Below are 24,541 nucleotides of genomic sequence, written 5' to 3' on the forward strand. Positions count from 1 at the left end.
CTGACCCCAATGCGCCCCACTCCTTGTAGGGTGACTCCAGGGCTGGCCTCTTCTCGCGCTTTATTTTTAGACTTTGATATTCAAATTCTACTTTGAGTGAAAATTTAAATCCCATGTCAACACCGCTTAGAGTTTGAGGACATGGGACCTGATGACCCAGAAGAAATTCATGTCCTGCTTAAACGTTCGTCTGCCCCTCTTTTAAAATAGACAAGGGACTTCCCTGGTGGTCCAGTGGCTGAGATCCCACGCTCCCAATGCTGCCAGCCTGGGTTCGATCCCTGGTCAGGAAAATAGATCCCAGGGGCCGCAACTAGGAGTTCAAATGCCACAATCAAAGATCCCGCATGCCGCAGATAAGACCTGGTGCAGCCCAGTCAATGAGTAAATATTCAAGTAAAACAAAACGGACCACGGTGGACTTCCTGGTGATCCAGTGGTTAAGACTCTGCGCTTCCACTTCAGTGGGCACGGCTTTGATCCCTGGCTGCGGAAGTTCCACATGCCACTCGGAGTGACCCCCCCCCCCAAAAAATAGATAAGGTTTCTCGCCTGGGGAGGCTTTGGGATGCAAAAGTGCCCCACGGACGTTTGAAACCACTGAGATGGAAGGAACCCGCCTCTGTGTGCCCCAGAATGTCGTCCAGGTAGAAAGGAAGCTTCTCTGCCCCTTCATCACTTGTGTGCAGCTTCTGACAGTCTCGAGTTAAGGCTCCGGGCTTCCCCTGGTGTGGCCTTGGAAAGGAGAGAGATTGGGGGCCCCTGGCTGTGGTCAGGTGTGTGGGTCTCCAGGTGACCTGTGAACGAAATTTCAAGTGGGGTGCGGTCCCCTCTGAACACTCCGTCCTGCACGCCCTGGCCCTGCCGTCTGCCCTTCCGCGTGGTGCCACCGCGTACGAGGCTTCCTGCGGCCCACCCCTGCACTGGAGCCAACAAATATATACGGGCACCCCCGCACGCCCGTGTGCTTATTTATCATCTGTATATGTTCCACTGTGTTTCATAGGGGTGAAACGTTTACAGAGACATGTCTAAGAAGAAAGAGATGAAAGTAACCAGAGTTCCGCCCTGCCCCGTGTGCCCCCTCAGTGGGCGTGCCTGCCTGGGGCCCGCTGCAGTGAGTCAGCAGGTCTGGGCATTCGTAGGGGGTGTGGGCTTCTGTCCACATCACACGGCCCATGGAGCCTCTGTACTGGCTAAGTGCGTGTGAGTGGGCACACACGCCTTCCTCGCACCAGGACCCTTGGTCCCAGGCGCCCTCTCCCCGGCCCGGTCCCTCTTGCTAAGCGCCAAGTGCTGGCGGGTTACGTGACCTGCGTCGGCGCTAATGCGTTAGGGAGCTCTGCCCTGGGTCCTAATTCTGTGAATCAACCGAGGAAGACCTCAGACTCTGGCAGGAGATGCTGTTGTCCAGGTGGGCTTGGCACCTGGGGCTTGCCCGGAACCTCTTGAGGGTGGGCCAGGGTTTCTCCGAATGTTCTGAAATACACCCTTCTTCTGTCGGTAAAGAATCTGCCTGCATTGCAGGAGACCCGGTTCGATCCCTGGGTTGGGAAGATCCCCTGGAGAAGAGAATGGCAACCCACTTCAGTATCCTTGCCTGGAAAATCTCATGGACAGAGGAGCCTGGTGGGCTGCAGTCCATGGGGTCGCAAAGAGTAGGGCATGACTGGGTGACTGACACTTTGGAGACACTGTGTACTTTTTGGTCAAAGAAACTATTTTCCATGTGCAATAAAATTAAAGGACTTCTGAAGCACAGGTTTGTCTCTGGGTCACCGGGTGCTTGAAGCATCTAAACGTGATGCTTGAGTAAGCGTTCTCTGTGGTTTTGTCACTGTGCGTGTGATGCGCACGCTTGGAGAGGCGGCAGAAGGTAGAAAGCTGCAGATTTCAGGATTTTGTGTGTGTTGTTTACCCGGCTTCTTAGAGACTCTGCTTTCTCTCCGTATTGATAGGGTAACAGGACTCTCTTGCCTGGCACTTGAGACTTTTATACAAAATAGCTGATGAAAAATGACCAGCGGAGTGTGTGTATGCTAAGTTGCTTTAGTCGTGTCTGACTCTTTGTGACCCCATGGACTGTAGCCACCAGACTCCTCTGTCCATGGGATTCTCCCGGCAAGAACACTGGAGTGGGTGGCCATGCCCTCCTCCAGGGGATCTTCCTGACCCGGGGATCGAACCTGTATCTCTGGTGTCTCCTGCGTTGGCAGGTGGCTTCTTTACCCCTGGCGCCACCTGGAACCCAGCCAGCAGAGAGTCTACGTTTAGTGTAAGTCCTCGCCTCCTCTCGACGCAGTGATGTTTCTGGGGGAAGCTGGTTGGAGGACAGTGCAGATCCAGAAAATAAGCTTCAGCTTCGGTGAAATGGACATGGGGCAAGGAGCCCCTCCCCGGGAAACTGGGGTCTGTGGTGCCCAGGTCACTGTCCTTCCTGGGGCTGAGCACACGTCCTCGTGATTCTCCGGACCCCAAGGCCTCGGGCGGGTCCAGTCCAGGCACCCGCCAGTGGGTGCTTTGGGGTCTGCACAGGGGCCCCCTGGTGGGGAGGGAGATGGGGTGATTCTCCCAGAGGCTGAGGCCATTGGAACTGCCCCATGATAAGACAAAACCACGGGCGCAGCAGGTAGGAAAACAGAACCAGCGGGAACACAGGCTCCTCCTCGAGGGTGAAACTCGGGGTTTTAGGAAGGGCCAGTACGTATTTTTCCCTGCAAAGCCAAGGCATGGTGTGTGTAATTAATACCTCATTCCGAGGACAAGCTGGCATTGTTCTTAAACAAATCACTCATGGACGAGGGATCCAGGTCACCCCAGCCGCTTTCTAGGAAGGCTGTGCTTGTGTCCGGGGCAGAGCAGGGCGGTCCCAGGGCACCATCGGGACCTCGTCTGGCTTCTCCCCCCAGGGCCGACTTCGACGACACTGCGACCTACTCGGCGGTGGCCACGAACGTGCATGGACAGGTGTCCACCAACGCGGCAGTGGTGGTGAGAAGTGAGTGTGCCCTCGGGGTGGCTGGGGGCTGCTCCCGCCTTCTCGCCCCTTTCTCTGCCCGCCGTGACCGCCCGGCTGTCTTGCAGGGTTCCGGGGTGACGAGGAGCCGTTCCATTCGGTGGGGCTCCCGATTGGATGTAAGTTGATTATTTTCCTGTTTGTGTAGAAAAATGTGTCCAAATATTTTCTAAGCATCAGATGTTTTCTAAAACTGTGTTCCAAAAGGCCCTTTCTGCCGGCTGGTGTCCGTGTGCTGACAGTTGCTGTGGGGGCTCGGGGCTCAGGGTGCTATGACTTGGTGGCAGCCACACGTCTTGGGGCTGGTGCAGGGTTTAGACCCCTTACTCTTGCATGGTGCTCAGAGCACACACGCCCTGCACACTCTGATTCTCCCTCCTCCTTTGGCACAAATGGCCAGATGTGACTCCACGCTGGTTTTCTGGTTCTTCAGAGGTGGCTTGAGTCCACACAGGCATCGTGACGAACATCACACATGGGCTTGAACATCAGACTCTTCCTTCCCCCAGTGCTGGAGGCTGGAGGTCCCAGGTTGAGGTGCCCACCAAGTGGGTGAGGGATGCTGCGTCCTCTCTGAGAGGAGACACAGGGCTCTGGTCTCGTCCTCTTCTTACGAGGGCATGGATCCCGTCCAGGGCCCCACCCTCATGACCTCATCACCCACAGACCCGCAGTATCATCACAGAGGAGCTCTCCCACATGAGACCTGGGGGACACAGACATTCCATCCACAGCTGTCTGATGGAGGCAGAGGGCACAGGGTGGTGGGGGGCCCACTCTGCCTGCTGGCCTGGCCATGACCGCGTCTGCTGCTCTCTGCAGTGCCCCTGTCGTCCGTGATCCCGTACACGCACTTTGACGTCCAGTTCATTGAGAAGTTCGGAGTCACCTTCCGGCGGGAGGGCGAGACCCTGACTCTCAAGTGCACACTGCTGGTGACGCCGGACCTGAAGCGCGTGCACCCCAGGGCCGAGTGGTACCGAGACGGTGAGTGGCCGTGGGCTCCTCCCAGGCCTTGTGGGCGGCCGTGAGCTCCGAACCTGGCGCTGACGTGGCGCTGTCTCCGCCTCCGTGACAGCTGAGGGGGACAGAGCGGGCGAGCCTGGGCAGAGCCTGGGCCTGCCGTGACCTCGACCTCCCCCGGAATGCGGTTCACTGGCCTGGAAGAGATGAGGCATTAGGGCTGTTCTTGGTCTACAGAGAGGGTCTTGTGTGATTAGGGGGAGAGAGCGAGGTGTTTGTTTCCGTATGTTTTTTCTCGGCTACAGCAGTTGTGAACAGTCACTAGAGCTAACTGTGTGTCCAACTGTTCTGAGGTTGGTGACCCAGTTGATTTCATTAGGACTTTTGGAGGGACTGCGGTCAACCCCTCATGGGTGGGCAGCTGAGGCAAGGAACTGCTGACCTCGCCTCTCTGCCTCTGGGAGTCGGCAGGACAGGGAGTGGGACCCGGGCAGCCTGGCCCCAGTCTCCACGGCCCCAGGACCCTGCCCCATGCTGCCGCCTGTGCGTGTGTGAGTGTGTGTGTTTGTGTGTGAGTTTGCATATGTATATGGGCAAACTTGTGTGTATGTGTGTGACTATGTTTGAGCTCCTGTGTATGTGTGTATGTGCAAGCTCACACGTGTGTGTGTATGTGTGTGACTATGTTTGAGCTCCTGTGTGTGTATGTGCAAGCTCACGTGTGTGTGTATGTGTGTGACTACATGTGAGCTCTTATGTGTGTGTGAGCTCCCGTGTGATGTGTGTGTGTGAGAGCTCCTGTGTGCGTGTGTATGAGCAGAGTGTGTGACTATGTGTGAGCTCTTGTGTGTGTGTGTGAGCTCCGGTGTGCGTGTATGTGTGTGTAAACTCATGTGTGTGTTTGTGAGAGAGAACTCCTGTGTGCGTGTGTGTGTATGAGCAGACTGTAGGAGGAAACTTCACCTCTGGAGGCTGCTCGTTTCCTACGGATTCGGTCACAGAACCCTCTGCTTTTATCTGTCCAGGGACCTAACCCAATGCAAAATACCACAAAGAATCCTATGCCATCCCTGTCCCTGTCCATAAGGTAGTTTATAACCTAGCTGGGAAAATACACAAGATGGTAAATCGAGTCTCTGTGAAGTATAAGCAGTGTCCCAGGAAAGCCTGCGATAATTTGCCAAATGCCTGGTTCTGGCCCCTGGTGCTGTCAGACGTAGCCAGGAAACCAGGTCTGCGGATGACGGAGAGCTCGATGGAAAGGAAGCTGCTGACAGAGGGGGCGGCTCTGGGGGGGCGCCGGGAGCTGCTGCTGACCTTGCAGCCACTGCAAGGGTGCTTTAGGTTTGAGGGCGTTGACAGTCAGGATCTTGGTTGGAAAAGGACAGTGTGTCGTGTCTTCAGGGCCCAGGAGGGCGAGGGGCGGGGAGAGAGACACTTTGTGGTCACAGAGGAGATTAATCTATGCTTTGTAGTTCTGAGTTAGGATTTAAGGTCTCATGTAAGTCCTAAGGTTCTAATTTACCCTTTCTGGAAAGAAGTGACAGGGACGTGAGGAGGGGTCTCCTGATATTTCCAGAGGGTGTTGGCCTGGATGCTAGAAGGTGTTCCCGGTGCCGGGATCCCCAGACCACGTGGTGTCACAGTCTTGGCTGATTAGGGCGGAGCAGGCAGGCCGTCTCTGCACTTTCTGGTTGAGGACGTTACTGAGTCAGCAGGTGAAAAATAATAGATAATTTCTCATTATTTTATCCTGTGTCTCCTTGACGCCCAGTGTCGATTATTATTATTTTTTTTATCATTTACATTTCTTCTCCCGAAATTTGCCTTTTTAGTTATGTTCCCTTTAGGTTGTAGTTTCTTGGCACGTTATTATTACTGTGTAAGGAACACTGTGGGGGCCTCGCGGTCCGTTTCCAAGGCTCAGCAGGGCCGTGTGGGACCGTCCCGCCCTCCACACGCCGCGTGCGACCCTCTACTCTGCCCTGGGCCGGGCCCCATGCGCGCCGTCCTCCGCACGCCCCTGGGCCCTGCGTGTCCCTGAGGCCGTCTCCTTGCCCGTCTTGCAGACGTGCTGCTGAAGGAGTCCAAGTGGACCAAGATGTTCTTCGGGGAAGGCCAGGCCTCGCTGTCCTTCAGCCACCTCAACAAGGACGACGAGGGGCTCTACACCCTGAGGATCGTGTCCAGGGGGGGGATCACCGACCACAGCGCCTTCCTGTTTGTCCGAGGTGCGCAGGCTCCCGGGGGCGGGGAGCACCGTGACACGCGGTGTGAGTGGGGCTGGGGCGGAGGCAGGGCTCGCTGTCTGGGCGCGGACGAGCCACTGGAATCCGGGGGATGAGTCCTGGGGTGAGCACCTGCGGTTCAGGGGCCAGGCCGGTTCCAGGCACCTCCCTCCCTCCCCTCTGCCACCCCTGAGGCTCGTGGCAGCAGAGGATGGGGGCAGGAGGAACCAACCTCAGCACGTGTGTGTGCATAAGACGGTCACAGGGCAGCCGCACCCCGGAGTGTTCACACAGGACACACCCGTGTTGTGTCGTTTCATCCTCACAGCAGCTCGCGGGAGGGCTCACCCACCCAGGTGTGGACGCGGGGACAGAGCTCAGGACATCGCAGGCACGATGGGCGAGGCTGTATATGAAAGAGCGTTTACCTTTAGACAGAAGTGTGACGTATGCATTTATTTATCGTATACACGTGCCTATCCTTTTAGGCTTATAGGTATACATTCATGTGTGCATGAAGTATAGGTCATACATACATATTTCATATACATTTTACATGTAAAATGGATAAAGGAATATATAAAATGGATACAATTATACATATATAATGTACACATATATGTATACATACAAGTATATATATGTATTAATATATATACACACATATTCATATACCATATGTAATCTAAATGTTGTAACAGTTTTGTAAGGAATATTCTTCCGTTTTGTGTGGCAGGCAGAGGCCTGGGCCCTTCTCCAGGGAGGGGGCCCTGGGTGTCTGAGCTGGGGAGGGTCCCCTGTGCTGTGCTGGGGGCCTCGCTCCCCCAGCCGAGCCCTCAGCCTGTGTGGCCTCTGGGCGTGCAGGGACCTCAGGCACAGAGCTCCGACCTGGCCAAGGCACAGCTGACCGCCCTCACCCAGGACACCAGCACGGTCTATTCTGGGGGGCGGCGGCCACTGTCCTAGCCCGCCCGCCTCACTGTGGCTCAGCCCCCCACCTTGTCCTGGGCTTGTGTCTCCTGCACCTTCATGCCCACTCGGGCTCCAGGTTCTGTGTGCCTGGAGTAACCCTCTCCTGTCATCATGTTTCCAAACCAGATCAGTTAGATCCACACATGAAGGAAGGGTTGTACCGTCAGAGAATATTTTAGCTTAAAAAAATGCAAAACAAGTACAGACACCCACCCTCCCCACCCCCTCAAGACCGCGAGGCTGGAGTTTCAGACACTTCCACAGAGTTTTGCCATTTTTATGAGGATGGCATTAAAATTTCGCTTCCATTCTCTGGGCAGACCTTCCAGCAAGATGTTTCGCCTCATCGAAGTGCAGTACATACAGTGGAGCTGCAATTTCTAGCTTGTGCAGCACCGCCAACAGGAAGACAACAGTGCACACACGGTGGGGGCCGGGCTGGGGGTGCTTAACTGTTCTGACGACTCTCTGAGGATTTTGAATGTGAGAAAGAATATTTGGCTTAGTGTCAAGAAATCCTTAGGTTTCAATGTGCTGAGGAGACAGAACAAGAAATCGCATACACCTAACACTGTTAGGAGGTCCAGTGGCCACAGGTCCCAAGTGCATACACACTCCACACCAGGAGATTAAATGCTCAGTGTATTAACACTTACTTCTAAGCAGCTCTCTTGGCCTTCAGAGCTGCTGTAATTAACATTTGGAAACAAACGCAATTGCACTGTGGTCATAAACGACTGAGGAAGGGACACATGGGTACAGACTCAAATGTGGTCACAACTCGCAGGAAAAAATGTAAGTCTTCAAACCTTCTGAGGACTCTGAAACACATGAGTGTCCAAGGTACTGTGTGTCCAGTGTTCAGAATGCTTCCTGATAATAGTAATATCTCACTGGTCAGCTTTTGATGACCTGACGTTATGTGACAACCGGCCATCAGGAGAAGGTGAACTTCAACTTTGGAGTCAGTTATGGAAACTCATAGACTGAATGTGTGATAGAGGACAGAACGTTTTGAGTTTAAAAGTCACACATACAGGCATCTCTCTGGTTACCAGCCTGTCACAGTCGAGTCATCTGGGTGTCAGGGTTAAGCTGGGGAGCGGAGTGAGCAGGGGGGAGTCTGGGTTTGAGGGGCTGCCAGTGCCTCAGCTGCCCCCAGGCCCCAGCCACGTTCCTCTCCCCCTCCCCCCAGAGGCCGACCCTCTGGTCCCTGTCCTCTCCCCTCCCCCCAGAGGCCGACCCTCTGGTCCCTGTCCTCTCCCCTCCCCCCAGATGCTGACCCCTGGTCCCTGTCCTCTCCCCTCCCCCCAGACGCTGACCCCTGGTCCCTGTCCTCTCCCCTCCCCCCAGACGCTGACCCCTGGTCCCTGTCCTCTCCCCTCCCCCCAGACGCTGACCCCTGGTCCCTGTCCTCCCCCCTCCCCCCCAGATGCTGACCCCTGGTCCCTGTCCTCTCCCCTCCCCCCCCAGACGCTGACCCCTGGTCCCTGTCCTCTCCCCTCCCCCCCCAGACGCTGACCCCTGGTCCCTGTCCTCTCCCCTCCCCCCCAGACGCTGACCCCTGGTCCCTGTCCTCTCCCCTCCCCCCAAGACACTGACCCCTGGTCCCTGTCCTCTCCCCTCCCCCCCAGACGCTGACCCCTGGTCCCTGTCCTCTCCCCCCCCCCCAAGACACTGACCCCTGGTCCCTGGCCTCTCCCCTCCCCCCCAGACGCTGACCCCTGGTCCCTGTCCTCTCCCCTCCCCCCCAGACGCTGACCCCTGGTCCCTGTCCTCTCCCCTCCCCCCCAGATGCTGACCCCTGGTCCCTGTCCTCTCCCCTCCCCCCCAGACGCTGCCCCCTGGTCCCTGTCCTTTCCCCTCCCCCCAGATGCTGACCCCTGGTCCCTGTCCTTTCCCCTCCCCCCCCAGATGCTGACCCCTGGTCCCTGTCCTCTCCCCTCCCCCCCAGACGCTGACCCCTGGTCCCTGTCCTCTCCCCTCCCCCCAGACACTGACCCCTGCTCACTGTCCTCTCCCCTCCCCCCAGATGCTGACCCCTGCTCCCTGTCCCCTCCCCTCCCCCCCCAGACGCTGATCCCTGCTCCCTGTCCTCTCCCCCCCCCCCCCAGACGCTGACCCCTGGTCCCTGTCCTCTCCCCTCCCCCCCCAGATGCTGACCCCTGGTCCCTGTCCTCTCCCCTCCCCCCAGACACTGACCCCTGGTCCCTGTCCTTTCCCCTCTCCCCAGACGCTGACCCCTGGTCCCTGTCCTCTCCCCTCCCCCCCAGACGCTGACCCCTGGTCCCTGTCCTCTCCCCTCCCCCCAGATGCTGACCCCTGCTCACTGTCCTCCCCCCCCAGATGCTGACCCCCTGGTCACCGGGGCCCCGGGCGCACCCATGGATGTGCATTGCCACGACGCGAACCGGGACTATGTCATCGTGAGCTGGAAGCCCCCCAACACGACCAAGGAGAGCCCGGTCATTGGCTACTTCATCGACCGGTGAGTGTCCTGCTCCTCCAGGGCTGAAACGTGCCTGAGGCGAGTCTCCTGGACAACGGGTGTGGGTATCTTTCTCATCTGAAGCTTGGGATGCCCTCTGCGGGGTGTAGGTGGCTTCATGATGCGGTTGTTTATGGCTCCTGGCTGGGTGGTTGGAAAACATCAGCTCCTTGGCAGGGCCTTGTGAGCCCTTGATTCCTGTGTGTGCTGACCGGGCTCCATGTGCCTGCCCAACACTAATGGCGAATTCCAGCCCACCCCAGGCCGCTCGAGGCCGCCTCGGGCTCTGCTCAGGTCCAGCTGGGGACGCTGTGGGTCCAGCGAGAGGTCCCTGCTCAGCCCTGTCCCTCCCTCTGGGCCTAGAGCCCGGCACGGTGACATGTAGACGAGGACGCCAGCTCATTCACACCAAAGGCCCATCTTCTTCTTGGTTAAATAGTATTTTCTTCTTGTTTCCAAGTAGAAAATGTTGATGTTCTAGTGCACACAATATTGGGATTTGTCTTTGAGTGATAACGTGATGGTAGGTCATCTCTGATCTGAAAGGAGTTTGAACTCTTTCCTGTTACTTCACCTGGAATGGAGCTCCGGTCCTGGGAGGGAGACCAAGGGGAGCTGCGAATTTACTGGAAATGCAATTTATCATCCATTCTCATCAGTGGATGGAATTACATCAAAGATCATGCATTCAGAAGTAAGAGAGAAGGGTATAAGCTATTTGGTTATAAGAGGATGGTTCTGGGTAGGAATTTAGGGTTTTGTATGTGTAAAATGCATTAGCATAAGGGGGTTATTTCAGAAAAGAACAAGCAGTTCTTTTTTTTTTTTTGCTTAAATTTGGTTAAATTCACTTCCTCATCCAACATGTATGTCTTGGTCCTTATGTACTGGTTCCATCCTTTGGAAAGCAAAATGGATACAGGCATTCCAGGTCTTTTATCCATATAATACACATCCTATAGCAAAAGAGATTTTCACTGGTTAGTCAAGCCATGGGGTTGCGAAGAGTCAGACACGACTGAGCGACTTCACTTTCACTTTTCGCTTTCCTCATTGGAGAAGGAAATGGCAACCCACTCCAGTGTTCTTGCCTGGAGAATCCCAGGAACGGGGGAGCCTGATGGGCTGCTGTCTTTGGGGTCACACAGAGTCAGACACGACTGAATCGACTTAGCAGCAGCAGCATCCAACAAAGCTATGTGTTTAGGTAAAACATGCACCATCAGGGCGATAATTTGATGTGCTAGGGTCAGACTTGCATTGTTCAGGCTTTGCGTTGAATTAAGTACAGAAACCAAAACAGATTGGGAGATGCTCTCCCGTTGTGATTGTTCTACATGTGTGTGTAATGTATGCTGTTGTTGCTCAGTTGCCAAGTCATGTCTGACTCTCTGCGACCCCATGAACTCCAGAACACTAGGCTTCCCTGTTCTTCACTATCTCCCTAAGTTTGTTCACACTAATGTCCGTTGGGTCAGTGATGCCACCCAACCGTCTCATCCTCTGTCGTCCCCTTCTCCTCTTGCCCTCAGTGTTTCCCAGCATCAAGGTCTTTTCCAGTGAATCGACTCTTCACATCAGGTGGCCAAAGGATTGGAGCTTCAGCTCAGCATCAGTCCTTCCCATGAATATTCAGGGTTGATTTCCTTTAGGATTGACAGGTTTGATCTCCTGCATACATGTATTAGACTGATGCAGTTGTTACTCTCTGCTCTCTTTTGTAATCTGAAGATGTGAGGTGGGAACTGACAGCTGGGTACAGTGCAATGACGCCCCCGTGAAGATCTGTAAATACCCCGTGACTGGACTCTTTGAGGGGAGGTCTTACATATTCCGCGTGCGCGCCGTCAACAGCGCAGGGATCAGCCGGCCTTCCAGAGTCTCCGAGGCCGTGGCTGCCCTGGACCCTCTGGACCTCAGAAGGTTACAAGGTAGGTCCTTTGGAGTTCAAGGTCCGGCAGGTTTGCGTGGCTTGTTCTTTCTCTTTCCCCCAATTGGCTCTGAGCCTTGAGAGAATCCTCAGGGCTGAGCATGGCACGACTGTGGCCCATGGGCCCCGGGCAACCCTCGAGGTCACGTTAGGGGTGTGGACACCAGACCCACGTTTACACCTTGAAAGGAAGGTTCATCGTCCTAAGGCTCTTCACTGAAATCAGCCAAACTGGTTCAGAATTAGACTTTGTCCACTGGTTCTGTCACTTCAGTGCATAATGAGAGATGGAAGGCGTTGAGGCCAAGCCCCTCTCTTTCTGAATTTTAATTTCATGTGACTCAGATTGCTTAGCAAGATTGTGTCCTTAACGATGCTCCTTAATGACGTTTGAAGTGGTCACTGCATTGTCCCGAGCTGCGGGGTCTCTTGAATCCAGTACAAAGAGATGAGAAACACTGGCTCTCCTCAAGCCCACTTCCAAAACGCCAACTCAGACCACCTCAGCCTAGTGCAGATGCTGCCATTGTTATGCAGAGGATTTCTGGACTCAGATTCAGCATCGACCTTTCTCTCTGCAGCCGTCCACTTGGAGGGAGAGAAAGACATCGTGATCTACCAGGAGGACCTTGAAGGTGAGGCGCTTGGCACCACTTCCTTTTTGCTGTTTTTGCCCGAGGGGTCTAGGGCTGTGATTAGAGAGTGGAGGGTATGCTCTTCACATGTGAAAATGAAGCCTTTGGGCCCAGCTTAAGGTCATTGAATCAGGAAGATGGGAAGGCAGAGGGCAGGGCTGAGAGAGGAGGTCAGCGGAGTCCTGGCTTCATGTGGGTCATTCCAGTGTCTGCAGGGGCCATGGAGCGGTGACGAGCCCAGCCCAAGCCCTGATTCCTGGCCAAGGAGGCAGTCCTTTACCCAGGACTGCATGCACGAACAGTATTCTATTTTCTTTTCTTTTAAAGCACAGATTTTATTTCTAGCATTGTAACTAAGAAGGACTGGTTTTCCCATCAAATAACATCCCTGTGATTTGAAAGTTTGCATTTCCCTTTGCATACTGGCTTTTCTGAACACTTCTCTGGGATATTCGTCCCTGCTGTAGGAAGATCGATTCACTGAGGAGGAGAATCCTGCATCATTAACCTGGGATCCAAAGATTTTGATTGGAATTATGATTACAGTCCACAGAGGACAATGAATGAAAATTTAAACGTGAAAAACTAGCTTAATTTGGAGCTTCTGTCCAGGGAGATGTACTTCTGAGCTCTTTTTAAAAATAACTCGGGTTCTTTCCCTGGAGAACTGCAGAGTCAGAAAGTCAGAGGTTGATTTTCATATTTGCTCCTCAGTCTGCCCCCCAAACATTGTATCTTCTACCCCGTAAAGATTTTCCTTTAATGTCTCAAAATGAACACGTGTCTTTCAGAGGAACTCCTTGACGAATTTTGGTTAATTCCATGGTAACATTAACGTCTCCATTAAAACCTCTGCTTCCAGAAAAACGCAGAAACTGAGAAGGAAGCCCAATAAAAAAATAACAAAATAATTTAGGAGATGCTGACATAATGACCCCCTGTACAGCTGAGAGGGGTTTCCCTGGTGGCTCAACGGTAAAGAATCTGCCTGCAGTGGGGTCGCAAAGAGTCGGACACGGCTTAGCAATAAAGCACCACCACCAAACAACTGATGAAGACATGGGTGTTTGAATGAATGAAAATGACCCTGATGATATTAGAGCAGATGTTTCGTAGGACACCAGCCTGTACAAAATATGCGTTTTTGACCTGAAAGAGGAAAAAGAAGCTCTTTTTCTCCTAAAGTTATCAGTGAGGAGAGCAGTGATCTTAGTTACCCTGAGTGGACACATCAGAGTTCAGATAAGGTAAAAATTACCTAAAATGAAAGGGTATAAGTTGTTATGTAAAGTGAAAGTGAAAGTTGCTCAGTCACATCCAGCTCTTTGTGATTCCATGGACCATATAGTCCATGGAATTCTTCAGGCTAGAATACTGGAGTGGGTAGTCTTTCTCTTCTCCAGGGGATCTTCCCAATCCAGGGATCCAACCCAGGTCTCCCGCATTGCAGGCAGATTCTTTACCAGCTAAGTCACCAGGGAAGGCCCATATAGGTTGCTACATAGATGCTGAATATCCAGGATGAAATCTGCACTGTATAAAGGTCACTGTGAAGAGCGGGTGTGTGTATGTGTGTATGTGTGTGTGTGAAGTAATGTTTCCTGACACACTTTCCAAGGCAGGACTGTGCCCCTCTGGGCAGAACAGCTACCTCTTGAAACATAGATATGCATGTTCTGGGGTTGAAACAGCCAGTGATTCACTAAGCACCAAATGAAGAGATAACCCATTTCCAAAGACTTGCTTTTCCAACTGATTCCATGGGAGTGTGTCTTACAGACACAGTAGGTCTTCTTTCTAGGTCTTCTAAAGTCACAGAAAACACCTTTCGTGTTTTGCCTCCTGTTTTCTTGTAAGAAGGTGGGGTTTCACACCAGCTGGTTATGAAGGGCTGAGGCTCAGACCCTCAGAGTCGCTGGAGTTGGGTGTTGATACAGCCTGGAGTCAGCCTCGCGGGCCTCAGTTGTTATGTGAGGCTTTGCGTGTGGGGCACAGGCAGTGTCCATGGTCTAGAACAAACCAGGTGTGAAACAAAGACCTGTGCACTCACACAGGGAGTGGAGGGTTCACTTGCTTACCTTTCTCGTTTTAAACAACGGATACCTCTCCCAATCTATAAAAGTCTTTAGCGAGAAAAACGCCACGATGTTTTCAAGGAAACCATTTCTGGGTTCAAAATGGGCTATGAGGAACTTCTTCCTTTTCTACCTGTATCTCTTTTCTTCATCTAAGCTGAACTTTCTTGGCATTGCTTTAACTAGAAAAGTGCTGGCAAATGCCATTTGTTTTAATGAAAAAAAAATGTTATTTTTGTTGGCTAACAGCATGCTTTTATGTTAGTTCAGGGTATTTTTTATATTTTGCTAATTTTTTTCTAATCATTTTAATGTTGGTTAGTATCTTCCTGCAAACATTTAAATTAATATCTGTGCTCTTCTCTTAATATCATCTAGCTTTTGCAACCTTTCTTGAGTGGTTCCCTGGAAGAATAGATACTTCATTCTTAGAAAGACGATAAGAGGCTCATGCAGAAATAATGAGATGGCTTCTGTTCTGCTAAACGTCCTGGACCTGGTCCACTGTCCTGGACCAGGTCATCTGTAGCCAACACACTGAGCTCATCCTTTGCTCTGAATGATGCAGACTCATTTACAGTCGTTCATTCCTGAATCCTGTCTTCTTGGGTGTTCTAAGACTTCCAAGTAAACTTTATGTTTCACTGACTTAGCTGAGAGTCTCCTGGGCTGGCTGTGGAGGCTGGGGCTTCCTTGGGACTACAGAACAGAAAGCCAGAGTTGGAGTCAGGAGACCCAGGCTGGGCCCCTGGCGGGCTGTGTGATCCCAGGAAGGCGCTGCGTTTTCCTGCGTCCCTTCCTGGGCTGCCTTTGCATGTTGCGTGTCTGCTTTCACCGGTGCTCACGTGGCTCCTCAGAACAGCCCCCGAACAGGCCGTGGTGCTGAGGCGGGGCTGTGGGCCGTGCTTACCACCATCATCACCGCGAGCACATCCTCTTCTTTTTTGCCTTCATCTGCTTCTCTCTCTCTGAGGCGCCTCTCCATGGTCGGAGGGTCAGTAACAGACCTCAGCTTCTGCCCGTGGTCCCCCCTTGGCTTGCGGGACCATGTAGAGACCCATCCTCCTCTGCCCGGGCTGGGGGCACCTGCTGGTCTCAGGGGCTCAGGCTGGTGCCAGGCGTCTGGATGACAGGGAGGAATCCCTGATCAGGGATTCCCTGCTGACAGGGAGGCTTCTTCTTCTTCCCTCTTGTCTGGGATCAGATCGAGTGCTTGTCACTCCACTTTCCTCTGCGCCTAGACGTTACATGCAAGTCTAAACGCACCGAGGCCCCCAGGTCTGACCAGTCTGCACTGTCTCCCATGCTCCCACTGCGGCATCATCTGCGTGGCTTCTGTCCGTCCTGCAGTTTGTCCCTGTGTTGTCCAGTGCCTCTGAGACGAGCCGGGACTCAGTTTTGGAAGCGCGGCTGCGTTGCCGGGTTCGGGTGATCCAAGCCCTATCTCTGGCTCTCTCTGGGTGCAGATGCGGCAGGTGGGCCCTGGGGGCCCTGCTCTGCCTGCACACTCGACATCTTTCTGGACACACTCTGGCTCCATCTGAAATCCAACCCACTTGCCAGATGTTGCCAGGTAAGACCAGGCTGTGCCTCGGCGCCCCTGCGGCCTGTAATATGTGAAGAGCTCGGTCTCAGGGCTCTTGATGAAACAAACCCAGGCCTGTGTGTGCTGTTTCCATGCAGCCGGGCAACTCCTCACCGGCAGCAGAGTCTGGAGGGAGCAACTGGATACTGAGGAGGGCTCCGAGATGTCCCCGGGGATGTCTGAACCTTTTTAATCATGTGCTAATCTAATCAGAAGCTCGTAATATTTTGTATCGCAATGACTGGGACTGTGTGTCTGGAGAACCTCCACTCCTTACGAGAAGTTCTCATGTCCAAACATAACACCGCCGACACCTAACGTTTTATTAGAGAGAGACATGTGGCAGAACAGAGGAAGCGGGCTGCTCTGATGCAATGTTCTGTTATGGCTGCTTGCTAACGGATGTCACGTGGGAATGTCAAGTATACAGACCTGGAAGGCAGTGCCTGTGTTGTGGGCCAGACCTACCCGGGGAGGTGGGGGCAAACCACATGCTTCACTAGTTAATGTATAGTCTCAGTGCTTTGAGGGCGTCGTGCAAGGAAGACAGCAGAGAGGGCTACCCTCCCTGCTGCAGGGCACGGTTGCTCATACCTTCTCTGCACAGACTCCCCACCCAGTTAGAGCTGCATGTCTGGTTAAATGCCCTATTTCTTAGGCTCCTCAGGTGGTGCTAGTGGTAAAGAACCTGCCTGCCAATGCAGGAGACATAAGAGACATAGGTTTGATCTCTGGGTTGGGGAGATCCCCTGGAGGAGGGCATGGCAACCCACCCCAGTATTCTTGCCTGGAGAATCCCATGGACGGAGGAACCTGGTGGGCTACAGTCCATGGGTTGGAAAGAGTTGGACTTGACTGAGCGACTTAGCACACACGCAAGCCCTGTTTCTTCTGGGTGAACTCTCCCCTTCCTGCGTCCAGCTGAAATTCTGGATGAGCTTTGGATTAGATTCTGTTCTTACGAACTGGCTTATACTGGGAACAAAAGTACTTGGATGATCACCCGTTCATTATACTTTGGCTCTGGAGAAACAGTTCTTGCCATTTACTGACTTTCCCAAAATAGAAGTGGAGCAAAGGCTGACACTGACACTTGAGTCCTTCAGGGCCTGTGAAGCAGCGGAGGGACCTGCTCCAGGATGGGCCGGGGAAGTGGGGGACCGGCTTCGGCCAGCGCTCACGGTGTTGCCTCCTCCTCCAGGCGAAGTCCAGATCCCGGGACCTCCCACCAACGTGCACGCCTCGGAAACCAGCAGGACATACGTGGTCCTCAGCTGGGACCCCCCTGAGCCCCGGGGCAAGGAGCCGCTGATGTACTTCATTGAGAAGGTACGCGCCGGCCGGGTTTCCAGGAGCAGCGAGTCTGTTGGGTCTGCCCAGGCTCTGGGTCGTGTGTTCTCAGGGTGGGTGGCTTTTGGATCAATCATCTCAGAGACTCCACGCGGTTTTCCATCGTGAAGCTGTAGGCAGCGGCTGACCCGGCAATGCCTGAGCAGTGCTGTGGTGGACGTGGCCTCGGGAACATGGTGGGCTCAGGCTGTGCGGCCTTCGTGCGGGCCAGTTGGCCCCCCGGGTCCCCCACACACGAGGGCCTGTGCTGGGGGAGCCTGCAGTGTGCTTCCTGCTGGAGCATCCTAGGCCCCGGTTCTGAGGATCCGGGACATGGGGGACAGCGGCCCTGCTCTCAGCTTGCTCATAAGCCGAGTAACTACTCGGTGGCGGCGATCGCGCTGAGCAGCTCACACTTCAGTGGTGAACGATTACACAGACTCGCTGCTTTTAGGTCTGGACGCACACAAAGAAAGAGTGCGTACACAGTAAATGTATACCCCCATCTAAACTCCAAGCACATGTCCTCACTGCACGCCACGTGCCCTCCCTCCTGCTTTGGTTGGCCGATCGTGCTAAAATGCAGGTTGTGACCCGCTCGTGCAGATCACTGACCTGTGACTGGGTCGTGGGCTGTTGAAAAAACCCATGTAGCCACGTGAACCCTGTAACCGTGGTTTCATGATACTGACTTTATGTTACAATATAACATACAATCCAGTACACATAGCATACACGTAGAGTCTGTAACACTTATATGAGCACACGTCTCACCCAGTGATGACGTGAAATACGACAAGGTGAAGCAAAGCAGAGTGAATATGAACAGTTTTCAGGCTCCAGAAGGTGTAACGACCCTCAGCTTTCCCCGCGTATCTGCAAGACTTTCCTGTGTTGCAGAGTCGTGTTAACCTCTTTCTTCTGAGTCTAACTTCTAGTTCTTGCCTCATGAAAACCCCAGAGGAAGGGCTGGCAGAGGAGGAAACCTGTTTTCTCTCCCCCTCTTCAGGGATATTTTCTTATCTACTTATCCAGAGCTGGAAAGGTCAAGTTTTAATTTTTCGATTAAAAATCTTAAAACATTTTTAATTATATTAAACTGAAATATAGTTTATGTGTCATATAATGTTCTTTTTGGAAAGGAAGGCACATCTCCAGAGGGGTGGAAAGTTACATTAGGTATGCACTCCTGGGTTTTAAAATAATTATCATTCATCGCAGCACTGTTTATAATAGCCAGGACATGGAAGCAACCTAGATGCCCATCAGCAGACGAATGGATAAGGAAGCTATGGTATATATACACAATGGAATATTACTCAGCCATTAAAAAGAATTCATTTGAATCAGTTCTAATGAGATGGATGAAACTGGAGCCCATCATACAGAGTGAAGTAAGCCAGAAAGATAAACACCAATACAGTATACTAACGCATATATATGGAATTTAAAAAGATGGTAATGATAACCCTATATACAAAACAGAAAAAGAGACACAGATGTACAGAACAGACTTTTGGACTCTGTGGGAGAAGGCGAGGGTGGGATGTTTTGAGAGAACAGCATTGAAAGATGTATATTATCAAGGGTGAAACAGATCACTAGCCCGGGTTGGATGCATGAGACAAGTGCTGCTCGGGGCTGGTGCACTGGGAAGACCCAGAGGGATGGGGGTGGGGAGGGAGGTGGAAGGGGGGATCAGGATGGGGAACACATGTAAATCCATGGCTGATTCATGTCAATGTATGGCAAAAACCACTACAATATTGTAAAGTAATTAGCCTCCAACTAATAAAAATAAATGAAAAAAAGTAATTATCAGTGATAAAAATTAAAAACATTATAAAAAATTTGGAAAATACATAGATGGTATATAGGACAAAATGAAAATCACCAATAATTTGATCATGTAAAATAGTCATTATTAACATGGCACATGTTTAGTCCTTTTCTCTGTGGGTATTTGTATCTTGATATATCGAGCCCATAGATAAGCATGGACTGCTCAGGTGGCACTAGTGGAATTTGCCTGCCAGTGCAGGAGACATAAGAGACTCGGGTTCAATTCCTGGGTCAGGAAGATCCTCTGAAGGAGGGCATGGCAACCCACTGCAGTATTCTTGCCTGGAGAATCCCATGGACAGAGGAGCCTGGTGGGCTACAATCCATGGGGTGACAGAGAGCCAGATGCTACTGAAGTGACTTAGCACATACATGCACACTTATGCACACATATTGTAGATATGGTTGGCATGCTGTATTACATTTAACAAAATGATACACTTTCTCTCACCCCAGTGAAGGTCTTTATACAGTGACTGAAGTGGCTACATGTAATACATATGTGTCATTTTGCGTTATTTAGGGAGGTGTCACTTTGTGACTACTGTAGTAGTTGGGAAACAGTGAAAATTTTAAACTTACATGTGAGAAGTTGTGATGGAATTTTCTGCATCTGCTCCTCAATTAGCTCTGTTTACAGTTCACTTTACCTTGCCTAGAGCTGCAGCCTGTGTATTGATTTCCTGAAGTTTTCCATCATTCATTGGCTTTCACATAAAAATTTTCATTGGTAACATATCCAGCTTTGGGCAGTTTCTCACCCTCTTCTCCAAATTGGCTTCCTTTTCCTGAAATTCAGAGCAGGGGTGTTGATGGACTCCGAGGAGCCGTTGGCTGTGGTCTCCCGCCCTGTACTCTGGGAGCCAGAGCCGAGCACCCCCTGGGATGTGGGTTCGGGGAGCGTGGCCCCCAGCGCGGCCCTTGTCTTCTCAGTCCATGGTGGGGAGCGGCAGCTGGCAGCGGGTGAATGCCCAGATGGCCGTGAGGTCCCCCAGGTACGCCGTCTTCGACCTCGCCGAGGGGAAGCCGTACGTGTTCCGAGTGTTGTCGGCAAACAAGCACGGCCTGAGCGACCCGTCGGAAATCACTGCCCCCATCCAGGCCCAGGACACCATTGGTGAGTAGTCCCTGCACGTGACCCGTGTGCGAGACGGGCCCTGGGCAACGTCACACAGGACAGCGAATGTTGACAAAGACATTAATGTCACCTGTGGGTTAAAATTCAAGTTGTCTTAAAATTCCATTGTACACGAGTTGACGATCTCTCTGCCTTGGTTTGGTCAACATTTCTCCCAAGTTCCATCTTCTTTTTATGGAGCCAATAGATGGGTTAGAAATATTTTAAAGCAGTGGCTACTTAAAACAACAACACAACCCTACATGCACCAAGGTTCTTGTCCCTGTGGCTTGAAGTTCTGTCTCTGAAGATGTCACGTCTGGGTTAGAGGGATTCTGACTTGCTCCAGGGGAGAGGTCCAGGGTTGCATCATTGTTTGATTTGAGCCCTTGCTGAGTCTCTCCAATCTGCTGGAAATGTGTCCTGGTTTTCTTAAATGGCTAACGTTATACCCCAGTTAAGAAAGCGCATGAGTCAGTGGAGGAGCACCCTGGAGGGTCTGGACCAGGGCCGGTGGGGGCGGGAGCCTGTGATGGGGATTCTTTCTTGGGGAGCCAGGCTGGCACTTCGGGACAGAGCGTGAGGACTGCCCGGCGCCTCCTGGGCCCCCTTCCCTGCACTGTCCTCGTTGTCCAAACCTCACCGAAGCCCCCGGCCCTGCAGACGAGGGGGCTGCGGGCCTCCGGCGTGGCTCCCAGACTCTGATGCCGCTGGGCCTGCACGCCTGTCTCTGCAGCGGTACCCTCGGCTCCTGGCCGCGTCCTCGCGTCCCGGAACACCAGAACCTCGGTGGTGGTGCAGTGGGACCGGCCGAAGCACGAGGAAGATCTGCTGGGCTACTACGTGGACTGCTGCGTGGCCGGCTCCAACGTCTGGGAGCCCTGCAACCACAAGCCCATCGGCTACAACAGGTGCAGCCACCCGCCCCCCACCCCTGCCCCCAAGTGGGGCGGGAGAGGCCCATCCTGGGACCAGGGCCCTCGGCTAGGGCTGGGGGGACACTGAGGCATCCAGGCTGCAGGCATCCACTCTGGGCCCCCGTCAGAGTCCAGCTTCCTCCAGCCCTCAATCTGGGACCCACCAGTGGTCACGGGAACTAATGAACTACAACTGCAGATGAAAATGGATGGATGTTAGGCATTCCTGAGACACTCAAAAGAGTAAACTTCCTCTCAGTCCCAGTGACTATGTTTCTGGTGTGTTCAAGGCGATTTCTGTGTGTGTTGCAGAAGGGAACAGGGCTGGCCCTGGTCGTCACGCCCCTGATTGGTGTTTTCCAGGTTCGTGGTGCATGGCCTCACCACTGGTGAGCAGTACATCTTCCGCGTTAAGGCTGTTAATGCTGTCGGCGTGAGTGAGAACTCGCAGGAGTCGGACGTCATCAAAGTCCAGGCCGCCCTCAGTGAGTCCTTCTCGGGCAGCTCTGCGCCAGCTCCTGGTTCTCCAGGAATTAACTTACGTCTTAACTTCTGCAGCAATCAACTTTTATGATGCCGTTTGGAACATTACCAGAGGGGAAGAGTGGATGTGAATTGTTGAACAGAGAACATGCAGTTACATGGAACCCTCTCATCAATTGGCTACTTGTCTTGCAAATGCCAGTGTGAGGGGGGAAATGATAATATGCATGAAAAATAGGAAATATTATTAGAGGCCACATTGGTTTCCAAGCACACATGCCCACATTAAAATGCATGCTGTCTGGTGTGACTGTTTCTTTTCAAAATAAGATGCTAAAATAGAACATCAGTGGCCTTTTCAGCTATTCTTAGTTCAAGGAACTTACTCATTCCAGAAAATTTCAAATGTTTATGTAACTTTGTGGCTTTGTTCATACATGGTGATCTTTAGAAATTATTATATTGATCACATTGAACAATTTGGGTCTTAGCTTGTAGCGTTGTGCCCTAGGAAACTTGATCTGTGCAGCTCTGCGTTTTATAATTGTTTATAATTATTTCATATAAAGTGAAACTCAAGGCTTAAAAGTACCCATGAACATTTTGAAATAAGATCATCTCTTATACACATTTTGAATCAGAGTATTGATATTATTTTTACTTCAGAGAGACACATTTTGCTCTTTATTTCTGTTTCCATCGAAATCTAAAAGCATCTTCAGAAATTATGATCTCTCTTCTAACAGTAAATAACCTTACTGGAATTTCCAAGGAATGTCAAATCTGATAATACTTAGGTGGGCAATATAGTGAAACATTAATGCTCCTTTTATTTTATGGTCATTGTCTTAGTCTATCAGTTTTTCTCAGGAGGGACTTTCAAACATTACCACTTGCCTCTTCAAGTCATTCCTACTAAAGGAAAAGCAGTCATTTGTGTTTTAGTCCCATAATAGGGGTAACTCATTCCTGGGCACAGTGTTCGGGTATCAGTGTTTGGGTGTTTGGGTATCAGTGGGGGGCTGTTTGGGTATCAGTGGAGGGGGTGCCACGGGGTCTTCAGAGTCAAGCAGAGGCAGCGACATCCTTGCCAACCTGGTGGGAAAAGATGGTCCATTTCCAAACACGGTGGTCAAAAGGGAAATGAACTAGTCTGAAGTTTCTGTAACCATGTAGGAAGTTAAGACTCACTGGCCTAAGGGTACTGGTCATCGCTGGCCACGGGAGGCTTAGCAGTCCTTCACAGGCGTAATGAGAAAGCTACTCTCTCAATCTTTTCCTTAGAGGAGCAGGGACAGTCTGGACTTCACATGTCCAGGCCAGACTGAAATAATTCTTGGCCCTTGTATTATTGGAATATTGGAAGACCTGTGTATGTATTGAAGGTGTGTTTAGAGATTCCAGTGAACATGTATGAGAGGCTCTTACCCATATTTCTTAAGCCTCCTGCATGGACAGTGGGTTCTTTACCACAAGTTTCCGCTGGGAAGCCCTTTATAAAACCATTCTCTTTAAAAGAAGCAGCAGAAACGGGGCAGGGAGGCAGGACAGGAGGGAGGAGGGCACAGGGCTGGGGTGCCGCCCGTGGCGGAGAGGTGGCCATGGAGGGGGGCTCGGGATGAGGCGCTGGGACCCAGGCAACTTTGCCTCTGTGTTTCCTGCAGCCGTCCCTTCCCATCCTTACGGGATCACCCTCCTGAACTGTGATGGCCACTCCATGATCCTGGGCTGGAAGGTGCCCAAGTTTAGCGGCGGCTCCCCCATCATCGGCTACTACGTCGACAAGCGGGAGGCTCACCACAAAAACTGGCATGAGGTCAACTCCTCGCCGCTCAAAGAGAGGATCCTGACGGTGGGTGCCCGCGGGTTCAGTTCCTCTCGCCTGGCGACTTCTCCCTGGGGGCGCAGTCCCCCATCTGCTGTCTCAGAGTTCAGTGGCGTTAGAGAATATGACGCAGAAGCAAAGATGAGTGAAAACAATTCAGCGTGAGACCTGAGGCTTTTAGGGAGCACCTTCTTCTGAGAAGCAGGGAGGAGGAGCAATGCAAGGTGGTGGGCTGTTTCCCGGGGCTGGTGGGCTGGTAGGGGCGCTGGAGGCAGGAGGCTCCGTCCTCGGGGCGGGAAGGGCAGAGGCGGTGGAGAACAGCGCTGCTGGGCCTGTGCGTCCCCGTCTCCCAGGCCCCTCAGCGAGTCACTTGCTCAGGTGCACGTTGTGTCCGGGTGCAGGGAATTGGGGCCACGAGGACTTAGGGCGAGAAAGCCCCAGAGTCAGGTCCCAGGGGAGCCCTCGGCCCTGCTCTTGCTCCCGGAGTGCCTCCTTATGAGCCGCCACTCAGGGTTTCTTGGAGAGAAATAAGTTAGGGGCCATTGGCCCACCAGGGTCCTGGGTGACGGTCGCTCACCGTTGCCAGGTGACATGGCCGTGTGCCCCGCCCCCAGCCCACTCTGCCACTGGCCCCTCGTGGCTCTCATCTCTGAGTCCTGATCTCCATACTGGCTTGTCCTGTAGTCCTGTAGTCCTGTGGGTCATCCTGTAGGTCTTGTAGGTGGTCCTTTAGGTCATCCTATAGTCCTGTAGGTGGTCCTGTAGTCCTGTAGATCATCCTGTAGTCCTGTAGATCATCCTGTAGTCCGTCCTGTAGTCCTGATTTCCCTACTGGGTCTTCACGTCATCCCCAAGGGAGGGCGTATGGAGTGCACAAGGCAACCGTGTGAGAGGGAGAGTGGGGATGGCCTCGTGGCAGGCGGGCTGGACTCACTGACTGGCCCCTCGATCGGCTGGAAATGCCCGCTTCCCTTGATGGACTGTGGGTTGCAATGCAGCTTTGTTTCGCTTAATGATTAGAAATTGAGCCGATTTACACGGTTGTGTCAGCTTCCGGTGCAGAGCGCAGTGATTCAGCTGTGCTCACGCGTGCGTGTGTGTTTATTTTCCACTCTGCCACAGAATGCGTGGCAGAG

At 52.6% G+C, this 24,541-nt stretch overlaps 1 protein-coding gene across 1 annotated transcript in view; it reads left to right on the forward strand.

Annotated features, from left to right (window-relative positions):
• MYOM2 (myomesin 2) overlaps positions 1–24,541 on the forward strand; it is a 61,590-nt gene that overhangs the window by 13,948 nt on the left and 23,101 nt on the right. The window contains exons 7-18 of the mRNA XM_043893501.1: positions 2,910–2,998; positions 3,085–3,135; positions 3,839–4,003; positions 6,049–6,210; positions 9,526–9,667; positions 11,399–11,598; positions 12,179–12,232; positions 17,094–17,221; positions 19,997–20,180; positions 20,917–21,091; positions 21,461–21,582; positions 23,245–23,432. Of these exons, the coding sequence (XP_043749436.1) occupies positions 2,910–2,998; positions 3,085–3,135; positions 3,839–4,003; positions 6,049–6,210; positions 9,526–9,667; positions 11,399–11,598; positions 12,179–12,232; positions 17,094–17,221; positions 19,997–20,180; positions 20,917–21,091; positions 21,461–21,582; positions 23,245–23,432 (1,660 nt within the window). The remainder of the gene's footprint in view (positions 1–2,909; positions 2,999–3,084; positions 3,136–3,838; positions 4,004–6,048; positions 6,211–9,525; positions 9,668–11,398; positions 11,599–12,178; positions 12,233–17,093; positions 17,222–19,996; positions 20,181–20,916; positions 21,092–21,460; positions 21,583–23,244; positions 23,433–24,541) is intronic.

This window comes from Cervus elaphus, chromosome 32 (assembly GCF_910594005.1).
Source record: "Cervus elaphus chromosome 32, mCerEla1.1, whole genome shotgun sequence".
Classification (NCBI taxonomy): domain Eukaryota; kingdom Metazoa; phylum Chordata; class Mammalia; order Artiodactyla; family Cervidae; genus Cervus; species Cervus elaphus.